The 12,894-nt window shown below is 37.9% G+C and overlaps 1 protein-coding gene across 1 annotated transcript in view; it reads right to left on the bottom strand.

The window, feature by feature from the left end:
* Nucleotides 1-1,330: 1,330 nt before the first annotated feature.
* The window catches only part of Mtmr8 (myotubularin related protein 8), an 80,814-nt gene continuing 69,250 nt past the window's right edge, over nucleotides 1,331-12,894 (bottom strand). Inside the window, exons 13-14 of the mRNA XM_013034295.1 lie at nucleotides 3,474-3,600; nucleotides 1,331-2,261 (exon numbers count right to left, since the gene is read on the bottom strand). Coding sequence (XP_012889749.1) covers nucleotides 1,815-2,261; nucleotides 3,474-3,600 — 574 coding nt within the window. The 3' untranslated portion in view covers nucleotides 1,331-1,814. The remainder of the gene's footprint in view (nucleotides 2,262-3,473; nucleotides 3,601-12,894) is intronic.

The following is a 12,894-nucleotide window of genomic DNA, read 5'->3' on the forward strand; positions in this document are numbered from 1 at the left end:
AATCAAAATTATGTGCAGAAATAACAATTAACTAGAAATTAAGGATGATTAAGGATTAAGGATGATTTAAGTTATATAAACTGAGGTCCAAATTATGTTAAGAGGGGGATCAGAGAAGATACATTAAGAGATCTTAATTTAAGAGATTATTTTAATGCTTTATGATTTAAAAAATGTGTGTGGTATTATGCATGACTGGGGAGACTGGGAAGGACCATGAGTTTGAGTGAAAAGGGTTGTATAGACAGTGAGACCTTGTCTCAAAGAAAACAAACACACAATACATGAAAGATAGAAAAATAGTCCCTATTTATGAATGAAAAGACCCATATTAGTTCTTTAAAAAGAGAAAGAAAAATGCCACCAAAAGGAAATGAGTAGAAAAATAGCTCAAATTTACATATGAAATAGATCAACCAAAATTAATTAGAATTCTCTGGCCAAAGAAGGTTGTTTTATTGGGGTCCATATTTATTTACCTTTGAGTAAGAAATCAACAAACTGTCTCAACTATTCTCTTTTACATTTAAATTATACTCCTAAAAGGATGTCTTCCTTTCAGTGAATAGCAACTAACAAAGTGGTTGGTCCTTAAGATAATTCTGTATTCACAACTGGATACGACAATCAACAGGGATGTATCTTTAAGTCATCTAATTTTTTTTAGCTTGAATCAGATAGTGGCATTGATAGTTTTGGAAATGCTGACAATATGTAAATCATGGCCCAAACCGCTCTATGCCCAGCATGTGGAAGTGTTGAAACAATGAATGAATATCCAATAGGAAGATGAGAAAGGTTAGCAAGTATATCTATAGCAAGGTGAAAATTTCATTTTTTAAAAAAGAACACATTCCTTTATATGTGAGTGGCTGGACTAGAAGAATAAACTTTTTAAAGAAGTTAGACATCTAGACAAAGTGAAATACCCACCAGATTTCAAAAGCAGTGCCAATTATATTCAAAAGTCCATAAATTTCAGGTGATATCTAGATAAGCAAAACCAATGGCCTTTTTTTTAAAAAAAATAAGATATCCTAAGAAAGGGCTTGACTTACAAAACAACCAAATAACCACACAGACAATATCTCAGGCAAGTACGGAGCATTGAGGTTTTAAGGTGCTTCCTGGACTGATGCTGATAATGCTATTAATAACTATTTAAATCTCACTAATTTAGAACTAAAAACTTTATAGTAGGTTTACCTGTGGGCTAGCTACAAAAGAATGGATTGACTAAAAATAGTATTATAACAAAACTGAACTGGAGTGTAGGTTGAAAAGAGAGATTAACGTAACAAGAAAATTACTTCTATGTTCCAAATCTCCAAGCACCTATACTGCCAATTTTAGCTAGCACCCCATGACTCAGTGTATCTGAACATGTTTTCTTTTATAATATTGTGAAATTCACAATATCATATCTCCATCCTTTCAATAAAGTTGTAATTTTCCAGTAACAAGATTTCCACTTTGTTTTCAGGCAGTAAAGTAGTTGAGGTTGCTCATTTAAGGAAAACAGATAGTAGAACCAATCTCACAAACATCTCAGCTGAAAGGCAATGTTTCTGAAGTTTAATCTCATTTTAGAAAAACACATTCTTTCTCTTGCCTATACTCTGGAATTCTTAACAGGTAAATACTGGCCACTTAAATCAGTAAACATTCTAAATCCCCTTCCAAACTCTGAAGGGGGGAAATGTGTCCTGGTCGGACCCATTTAAATCAAGTGAAAGCAGCATAACCCTGTTTGGTACAAGGACATGAATGGCTGCTACAGGTGCTCTTAGCACAAAATCAGGCAAGTGAACAGCTCATTTTTTATCAGAATAGCCTGTCTCCTTTCTGGTGGCCCTAGAGATGACTAGGCCTTCTGGGAGACCTATATCTTCATAGAAGCCCCAGTCCTCAGAAATATCCAGGATTCCATGGATGTCAGTGCCCTTAGAAATGTCTGTGTCTCCAGAAACATTCATGGCTCCAGAAATGTTCACATCTCCAGAGATATCCATGGCCCCAAGTTTGTCCTTACAAGAGTCAGGGTGGGGCTCTCCACACTGGTCTTTTGCTTGATCCATCTGAGCACGAAGGCCTCCTTCCCTGGACAGGGTGCGATTCTCCATCAAGGTATTTCCATCTCCCTCAATACCCATAAAGCCAAAAGAACTAGTCAAAGGACTGGCCAAATGCTGGGATAATGCATCTCCTGAATGAGGGAAGGGATAGACATCTTCTAGTAGCTCACCATGGGTTTTCAGTTTCTGTTTCAGGAGCAAGGAATGGTTGAAAAACAATTAGACAAAGAAAAAAGCTTGGCAAAAATACATTGATCTGCAATCTTATTGCCATCATTTATATGGTAGCAAATTATCTTTGACCCCATACTGCTAAACATCTTTTCTTTATTACCTGCCATAGTGCTTTAAAATCTATACCATTACTGATCCTCAAAAGAACTCAAAGGTCTTATATATGTAAAAGTCTTTTATTACTGGGATAAAACAGGAAAAAGGAAAGGATCATTAATATTGAATCCCTATTTATGCCAGGTGCTTTATGTAATTTCCTTCTATCATTATAAGAAACCAGAGATTAGCTTTATTTTATAAGTGAGGAAAATGAGGCTCACAGAAGTTATATGTGTCAAATTCACATCTGGGAAGTGGAGGGCTGGGGTCTGAGTGTACAACCTTTTTTGTGGCAATACTGGGGTTTGAACTTAGGGCCTCACACTTGTTGGCATGCCCTCTACCACTTGAGAAAGGCTGCCTAGCAATCCTGAGGCCCTGAATTCAAACTCCAGGACTTCCAAAAGGGGTGGTGGTGGCAATAGTTATTTACTAATAGTCAACAGAAAATGATATGCCTTATCTGGCTCACACTTAGTTCCTAAATAGCATATCCTTTCCAATAATTCTTTTCTAAGAAGAATAACTCCTCTGTCCTTTAAATAAACTGCTAGGGATACCTACATTTCCTAAGCAGCTCAGTATTTTCCATGTTTTACAAAGAAATCCTTGTTAATTACTTGACCTGTGACTAAACTTTTGTTTTGTTGTGGCTGTAAAGAAGAATCAATAAACAGCAATGACTATCTGATAAGTAAAGTTTATATGGGAAAAAGGAAAGAATTTTCTTTGGTAAGGTTTTCCTAATTGAAAAATATAACCATTTCATTATTCTGGTAAGTTCACTCAAAATGTTACTCTCTTGATTGATAACAAATACCAGTGTAATTTCCTGGTCATTCCCTCTTGTTCCTCCTAATAATTCTATTCAATCCTTATGTTTAACTATCTGGGTACGATATTTCCCACACTATGGGAAGAAAAGGAGTTACTCCCTGAGTTTTGCAGAATGGACACTAAGAAGCCAAATTAGGTAATATCTCACAAGCACCAATTCAACTTCAAATGGGCTGGGACTATCTAGAAGGGACAAGAGAATCTCTTTGGGGGGACCTTTCTCCTCACCTTTTCTAATTCATGCACCCGTGCCTCCAGCATTGTTTGTTGTTTCTTCATTTCCAAAAGTCTGTCTATTATACTCTGTTTGGGGTGCAGCCCTTTGTCAAAGCGGTTATACATCCCACACCAGAACCTTCAATAGACAAAAAGAAACACAAAGTGGGTTAGTGGGTTAGTTTAACTAGAGGAACTGCAATATTTTCTTTTTGCCAAAAAGGTATTAACCTGGTGGGTGGGAAGATATCAAAAGCAATATGATTTTGATGACATTAAAAGATGGTAAATATAGATGGGCCCAGATGATTCATGCCTGTAATCCTAGCTACTCAGGAGGCCAAGATCTGATGGTCACAATTCAAAGCCAGTCCAGGCAGGAAAATCCATGAGAGTCTTATTTCTAATAAACTATTTAAAATGGCAGAAGTGAAGCTGTGATTCAGAATGTCAGCTTTGAACAAAAGAAGCTCAAGAGCAGCACCAAGGCCTTGAGTTCAAACCCCAGGATCAGCACACACACAAAACAATCTGAAGAATAATATTCTCAGTAGAAAGATCTCTATAGAAGGAGATATTTTGGCCTTCAGAAAACTTGAGGATGGGCTGGGAAGGTGGCTCAGTGGTAGAGCGCTTGCCTTGCATGCTTGAGGCCCTGGGTTCAATTCCTCAGCACCACATAAGCAAAAAGAAAAAAGCCAGAAGTGGTGCTAGGGTTCAAGTGGTAGAGCGCTAGCCTTGAGCTGAAGAGCTGAGGGACAGTGCCCAGGCACCAAGTTCAGGCCCCACTACTGGATCCAAAAAAAAAAAAAAAACAACTTGAGGCTCTGCATAGTGTGTGACTGAATTCTGGAGCCTTCAAAATATATAGTCACTATGTATTTTGAATATTGTTTCTTAGCCAGATGAATAGTTGGTAAATATTTTCTTCAATTATGCAATATGTCTCTTTACTTCCTTGAGAATTCCCTTTACTGTGCAAAAATTTTGATGTTTGGTATAATCCTATTTGCCTATGTTTGCAAATAATATATTGAACTCCATTACAATATGTAATTAATATGTTATTTTAAAATAACAATTCTTGGAAATTAAAAAAGAAAACGAGGTTATTTTTGAAAAAAATCTGCCTTTTTTGAATATTTTTTCTTATCTTTAAGTAGTTGTACAAAGGAGTTGCTATTCAAGAAAGCAGTTTATGAGTACGGTACAGCTTGAACAGTGTCACCCTTTTCAACATTCTCACCCACCCATCCCAACCTATCCAAAGGGTTGGTTATTTCTTCTTCTTTTTTTTTTTTTTGCCAGTCCTGAGGCTTGAACTTTGGACCTGGGCATTGTTTCTGAGCTTCTTTTGCTCAAGGCTAGCACTCTACCACTTGAGCCACAGCACCACTTTCAACTTTTTCTGTGTATGTGGTACTGAGGAAGCAAACCCAGGGCTTCATGCATGTGAGGTAAGCATTCTACTACTAAGCCACATTCCCAGCCCATGGTTATTTCTTTTGTTTTTTTTTTTTCTTTAGGTCTGATCCTGGGACTCAAACTCAGTATCTGCTGCTTTCACTTATTGAGTCACACTTTCAGCACCCAAATACTTTTTTTTTCTTTTGGTACTAAAGTTTTATCTTAAGACTTTAGGCTTGATAGGCAGACACATTTACTTTGTAAGCCATGCAACCAGCCCCAAATTAAACTTTTAATTTGAGATAATTACAGGTTCACATGTAGTTTTAAGAGATAAGGGGGGAAAGTGACAACAAGATGTCAGAATAGGAAACCCTAGATTCTCCTTCACCTCCAAAGTTTCAGTTATTTAGCAGCAACACCAAGGATCAATTCCCTTTGTGAGAAGTCCAGATACTAACTGAAGTACTCTTGTACCTGTTGTCAGTGTGATACTGGCCACACAGAAACTACTAAGAAAAGCAGAAGTAGCTGAGCAGTGGTGGCTCACCCCTGTAATCCTAGCTACTTAGGAGGCTGGTGAGATCTGAGGATTGCGGTTCAAAGACAGCACTGGCAGGAAAGTATATAAGACTTTCAACTAACCAGCAAAAAGTCAGAAGAGGAACTGTGGCTCAAGTGGTAGAACAGTAGCTTGGAGCAAAAAGCTCAGGGACAGTGCCCAGGTCCTGAGTTCAAGCCACAGGACTAGCGCAAAAGAAAAAGAAAAGCAAATCAGAAACACTCATCATAATCCCCACACAGAGCACAGTGCCACAGTATTAGGGAACCTCAAATCTCAGCTTCTGAGGACAGAAAGATCTGAACCATGTAACTAATACTCCAAATTCTCCAGGTGTTCCCTGACAGACTGACTGCTTTCTCATAGAGCCGACAGGGTCTGGAATTGTTGGAGATCATAGAGAATAAAGTGGCAGACTGAACCATAGTTCTTGCACCCAGCATAAGGAAGAGGAAGCAGCTGAAAATTCTGGCTCCCACCTTTTCTCTGGGGAGGCAAAGAGTTGAACCAGGCATGAAACATTCCGGTTTATCTAGGAGCTTCCAAAAGAATGACATTGGTCTCCAAGCACTGATGAAACTGGGCAAGCACTAGATACCTGGGAACTACTTGGAACACAGCAGTTTAGACTAACACAAATTCTTGGGAGTTCCATAGAAGCTCTGGCCAAGTTGATTGGTAATATTGGAGGGGAGACATTTTTTTCTAATTTGAAGATACACATATAGAGTCAAGGAAAATTTGGGAAAATATAAACAATCCAAACAAAGGAAAAAGCTAAAAATTAACCATAATAAAATAGTATGTTAATTACCTGATAGAAAATTGAAAATAACCATTATAAAAAGGCCCCAAAAGCTGAAGAGAATAATAAACAAAGGGAACATTCCAACAAAGACAAAAAATTTAAAAGGATGAAAAAAACTGGAGGTGTGGCTCAAATGATAGAGTGCCAACCTAGCAAGTATAAAACCCTGAGTTCAAACTTCAGTATTACCCCTTAAAATATCATGCTTTAGTCATTACTTTAGATTCTAGCCTTTTATGAAGATCCCCAATGCACATGTAAAATTAATAAAACTTTGGTGGGTACCAGTGGCTCATGACTATAATCCTAGTTACTTAGGAGGCTGAGATCTGGAGACCCAAGATTCAAAGCCAGCGTGGGGTAGAAAAGTCCACGAAAGTATGTTTTCAAAAGAACCAACAAAACCAAGGCTGAAGGTATGGCTCAAGTAGTACAGCACCAGTTCAGCAAGCAAGCCAAGCAAGTGTCAAACCCTGAGTTCAACCCCCAGTACAACCAAAAAAATTCAGAATTCTTAAAGTGAAAAAAATGTAATAATTGAACTAAAAACTCAATATAGGTGTTGAACAAAAGGCTTTAAGAAGCAAAACAATCAGCAGACTCAAAAGCCAGGTGCCGGTGACTCATGCCTGTAATCCTATTTACTTAGGAGGCTGAGATCTGAGGACTGTGGTTCAAAGCCAGCCCGGGAAGGAAAGTCTAAGTCTCTTATAAATAAACCACCAGAAAACCATAAGCGGCACTGTGGCTCAAGTGGTAGAGCACTTGCCTTGAGCTGAAGAGCTGAGGGACAGTGCCCAGGCCCAGAGTTCAAGCCCCATGACTGACAAAAAGGTAGATTATTTGTAAGTATCCAGTTAGAGGATCCAAAAGAAAATGAGGGCTGAGAGCATGCCTCAAATGGTAGAGCACCTGGCTAGAAAATACAGGTCTCTGATTTCAAATGACAATTCCACCAAAGAAAAACACTGAAGTAAAAGAATGATAAATAACAACATAGCATAAGAAAGTGTAAAATTTGTGCAAGCACAATGGCTTACACCTTCACTCAAGCTACTTAGGAGACTGGAAGAATAGCAAATTAATCAGGACTCTACTCTCTTCAGAGATAACTCTCTCCAGAGAAAACTTACCTACTCACTCAGCTGGTAGTGCAGAGCCCTGATGATCTAATCACTTTTACATACTGATATGATGGGAATTAATTTCAACATAAGTTTTAGAGGGGTTATTAAAAAACATAAAGGACACTTATGGAGAACAAAACAACAACTTACAGAATAGGGAAAAATCTTTACAAATTAGATATGTAACAAAGAATTATCATCTAGAACATTTAAAAACTTCTACAACAAAAATAATCCACATCAATATGTACAAAGGACTAGGATATATATTTTGCCAGAGAGATTCAAGTAAGCAATAAGGAAATGAAAAGATGCTAAACATCATGATTCATCAATGAAATGTAAATCAAAAGACACAAATCACTTCATACCTATTATAATGACTAGCCATAAATGAATAAAGAATCAATGTTGGTAAGGATACTTAAAAATTAAAACCTTTGTGCATTGCTTCTGGGATCATAAGATGGTAAGACAAGTATGGAAAACATGATGGTCTTCTAAAAACAGACTTACATATGACCCATCAATTCTACTTCTGAGTAGAATTAGAAGAAGGAACTTTAAAAGATACTTTACATTAATGTTCATAGCAGCACTAACCTGTAAATGACAAGGAGGCAGCAACCTAAGTGTCGACTGACAAATGGCTAAACAAAATGTGGTATATACTATCAATGGTTATTCCTCTCTAAAATGGGAGGAAATTCTGATGCTTACTACAATATGTAGGACCTTTGAAGACATAAATGACATAAACCAGATACCAAATAAAGTAAAATAAACTAGATACGAAAGGACAAATATTAAGTTAAGTGCTGGTGGCTCACATTTGTAATCCTAGCTACTCAGGAGGCTGAAATCTGAGGATCATGGTTTGAAGCAGGCCAGGGCAGGAAAGTCTGGGAGACACATCTCCAATTAACCACAGAAAACTAGAAGTAGAGCTGTGGTTAAAAGTAGTAGAGTACTAGCCTTGAGCAAAAAAGCTCAGGGACAGTACCAAGGCCCTGAGTTCAAGCCCCATGAGGGACAAAAACAAAGGACAAACATTGGTGGGTGCTATTGGCTCATATCTATAATCTTAGCTACCCAAGAGACTGAGATCTGAAGATCAAGATTGGAAGCCAGCCAGGACAGGAAAGTCCATGATATTCTTATCTCTAATTAACCATGAACATAGCCAGAAGTGGAGATGTGGCTCAAGTGGTAGTGTGCCAGTCTTGTGCAGAAAAACTAAGGGACAGCATGCAGGATCTGAGTTCAAGTCCCAGTTCTGGCATCTATACACAAAACGGACAAATATTGTATGATTCCACTTATATGGATACTTAAAGAAGTCAAGTTCACAGACAGATAGTAGAATGATAGTTACAAGGGTTTGGGTGGAGAGGGAAACAAGAACTTGCCATTTGATGAGAAGAGACTTGCCACTTTTACAAGATGAAAAAATTCTAGACATATAGTATACAACCTAAGCATACTTACCACTGAGCTGTATACTTAAAATTGAAAATATGACAATTTATGTATATTTTACAATTAAAAGTAATTTTAAAAAAGGAATCGTGTTCTACAGGCCTTTTACTCAATTTCCCTAATACATAACTGTAGTACAATACCACAATGATGATATTTACATCAATAGTTAAGATGTTAACAATTTCAACATACAAGTCTACTCCTGTTGTTCTTCAATAGCTATACTCTTACTCTGTCCTGAATCCTTGATAATCATAACCTGTTTTTACTCTTACAATGTTGTCTTCCCAAGAAATTTATGGAACTATACAGTATAAAACATTTTAATATTGGCTTTTTCATTTAAAATATTCTTTGTAAAATATTGCATATATCTACTTTGGTTTTTGTTTTTACTGCTGTATTATATAATACACATATACCACAGTTTATTTAAACATTCATCTGCGTACTGAAGGACATATAAGCTTTTAGTTTGAGGCTACTACAGCTGTGAATATTGGTCATATGGATTTTAATGTGAACAAAAGCTTTTGTTTTTCTAGGGTAAATGCCCAAGAGTGTGATTAATGTATCTGTGGTAGCATGTTATATATGTATATTCTGGTTTTTAGTAAACTCACAAACTCTTTGTCAAGGTGGTAATACTATTTTACCCTGTGATTTTATCAATGAACTAAAGATGGCTCCTGTATATGGGCCTGTGTTGCTTATTTCTTTACAACAGACTGGTACCAATTCATTCAAAAGCCCATCAGTGCCAAACTCAAGATTTCATACACGATTTTTTTAAAAAGTCTAAGGGCTAGGAAGGTGGCTCAGTGGTAGAGTGCTTGCCTTGCATGCATGAGGCCCTGGGTTCAATTCCTCAGCACCACATAAGCAGAAAAATCTGGAAGTGGCGCTGTGGCTCAAGTGGTAGAGCACTAGCCTTGAGCTGAAGAGCTGATGGACAGTGCCCAGGCCCAGATTTCAGGCCCCACAACCAGCAAAAATAAATAAATAAATAAATAAAATAAAAAAGCCTAAGTAAGCATTTCTTTGTTTGACTTGTACACCCTGCAAAATTGCACCCAACATCTGTTAACCTTAGATAAGGCAAACCCAAAGGTAAAAAGAAAACCCACTTTGCAGGTACCCTTTGGAATTCTAACCCTGACTCTGTGCCATGCTTCCTAGTGATCTGGGCAGGTTAAATCCCCTCTTCTTTAGTTTCTTCTTCTGAGTGCTGCTGGCCTCTTCACTCAGACTAACCTTTCAAAGTGTTGCTTCCACTAATATAGAATAAAGCAGTTAAATGATCCCCTCCATATGCATCCCATCACCAGGGTAACTTATACATATAATAAGAGTGATGATGGCAAAGCATTATGGATAAAACTTAAGATTATCTATAGGAAAAATACCCAGTATTTAGTGCAGCCATCTTACATACTTATGCTCCTACAGGGAGCAGTGGTGTAATAAAGAGTTACTGTTGATGTATGTAAGCTCTGGTACTCACATGCCATTCTCTTGTTACAGCACTATAGTGAAATACATAAATACTTTTAACAACTATTGCTCTCCCAACATAGACACACATACACAGACACAGAGAGAAATAATTGTGTATGACTGTAACCTCCTGGCTGTATCTTTTATGTGACCAACCCTGGGATCCCTTGAACTCACTGAGAGGGTAACAAAGAGAAGGTCAACTGAATGGTCTTATGTGTTTGGGACTGCAAGTTTGGAACATTGCTGTTCTCATGAATCAATTAACATCACGTTGACATAATATAACCTGTGACTTTGTTGGAAAAGTGCATTTAGTCTCCTTTTTCTCTCACTCTCACCTTTTCTTTCACTCCTGTCATAGGATGACATAGCACAATGGCCTTTGCAAGATGCCAACACCATGTTCTTGGACTTCCTGATCTTCAGAACTGAGCCAAATAAATTTATCTTAATTATAAATTACTTGGCATGAGCCAGGCATAGTGCCTTATGTAATCTGAGCTACTCAGGGAAGAGAACAGGAGAATTGTATTTTGAGGCTAGCCCTAGCAAAAAGATCATGAGACTTCATCTTAGTCAATAAAGAGCTGGGCATGGTTGTGTGTGCTTGTTATCTCAGCTATGCAGGAATTGTAAACAGGATGACTGTAATCCATCCGGGCCAGCTCAGGAATACCGTAAGATTCTGTCTCACAAACAGCTAAAAACAATATCATAATACATTGCATCTATAGATGATGACATAAGGAAACATGAAATCTACTAATAATAGGGGAGATGAGGAAAGAAGGTAATGTATGAAATAGTACTGTGAAACCCCTTTGTAAAATTAATATGCATTAGCAAAATGAATGACAGGAATGTAAAACAGGTTATGTTGGACATGGATACCAGCAGGAAAGAGGAGCATGAATAATGGAGAGGGTAAGTGAGGGCATATATGGTTAAAATACTTTATATACATGTATAAAAACAGAACAATGAAACAAACAATAATCAAAAGCAAAAAGCGTTGGGGGCATGTCTCAATTGGGAGAGTACCTGCCTAGCAAAGCCCTGAGGTAGAAATCCTAGTACCACCAAATGATAATAATAATAATAACAACTAGTCTGAGATAATCTAACAGTACAAAATGGACTAGGACAGGACCTGACCCTAGAAGCCAGTGAAAAAAGGGGATTGCATGATGACTATCTGGCAGGAATCAAATTCTACTAATAGGAGAATTAAGGCACTCTATGCTAGAGCACAAGATGGAAAAAGTAGTATCACTTTTAACAGATCCTGCATGATTGTGAAGGGTAGAAATGGCCCACAAAGGATGCTTTGGAACTCATTCCACATACACCTTGTTGATGTAGACATTTATAGATTGGAGGATTGCCCATCCTATATTAGGCCTCATAAAGGTCTGGGCAAACTGTCAATGGAAAATGTTAGCAGAAGCCAAAGATGTCCTCCATCAGCTAAAGATGTCCAAGTGGGCTTATCGGACAACAGATGGTGTACAGCGTGATGACTTGGCAAAGCCAGATGAGAATGAATTGAGTCCTGAGTCTGCCCAGTTGTTTCTCAGGAGGGATCCTGACAAATATAAGTAAATTCTCTTTTCAGGCAATAATGGCTAATGCTAAAACAATTTAAGAGATCATAGTTGCCCTGGATCTAAAAGAAATTCATGAAGGGCAAGCTCTAATGTTGCTTGTTAATTTCACAAATACTACTCCATCTGGCCTAAATCAAAATTACTACCAGTAGGGATGCTGCACCTCTGAATGCCAAGCAACCAACCAACAGCCAGGCCCTTGTTTCTGTGTGAAACTTTAAACAAGAGACCTTATTTTGGATCCTGATGGACAAAGAATACCTATACCAGATGATATCTTCTGGTAAATTATTGGAGAAATAGTAGTTATGAGGGTTAGAGTACAATCTGTAACAGGCATTAAAAGATAGCTTAGTCTTCAAAGCCTGTCCCTGATCATCTCCAGTGGCAGGGTTGTGTTGTAAAATAGGAATCTGACAACTGCAGAAGCTGGCCACTTCTAGCAGACAACCACCCTTTTATCACATTAACTGTAGTTTGGCTCCCAAAGTTAAGTACTTCTGGCCTGCTCTGTTGGAAATGGGTGCCTAGAACTCCCTGATCCCAGTAATCACTCCTGATCTAAAGGAACCCTCTCATCCCTTCTCCTTCCCCAGAGGTGATCAGCTTGGTATATTTAAATTTAAACTACTTTGCTATTAGAATTATCCCATTTACAAAGAGAAGCATTGATCCTGATTGTACTCTTTGAGATTATCTATTCTAATCTTATGGGACAAACCTATGATTTTTATGCTACTGTTGGTTATCATTTGGCAGGAAGCAGTTAACCTTCCCCTGCTGGTGCAGGTAGCAAATATGGCACCATACCAACTAAGACAAGGCATTGAAGACTCACAGCCTAGTTTAACTGACATTGTTGTACTTAGTCCTGTCATCTCATTTTTTTTCTGGTCATGGGGCTTGAACTCAGGGCCTGGGCAATGTCATCTCATTTTAA

The sequence above is a fragment of the Dipodomys ordii genome, unplaced genomic scaffold (assembly GCF_000151885.1).
Source record: "Dipodomys ordii isolate 6190 unplaced genomic scaffold, Dord_2.0 Scaffold187, whole genome shotgun sequence".
In the NCBI taxonomy this organism is placed as follows: Eukaryota; Metazoa; Chordata; class Mammalia; order Rodentia; family Heteromyidae; genus Dipodomys; species Dipodomys ordii.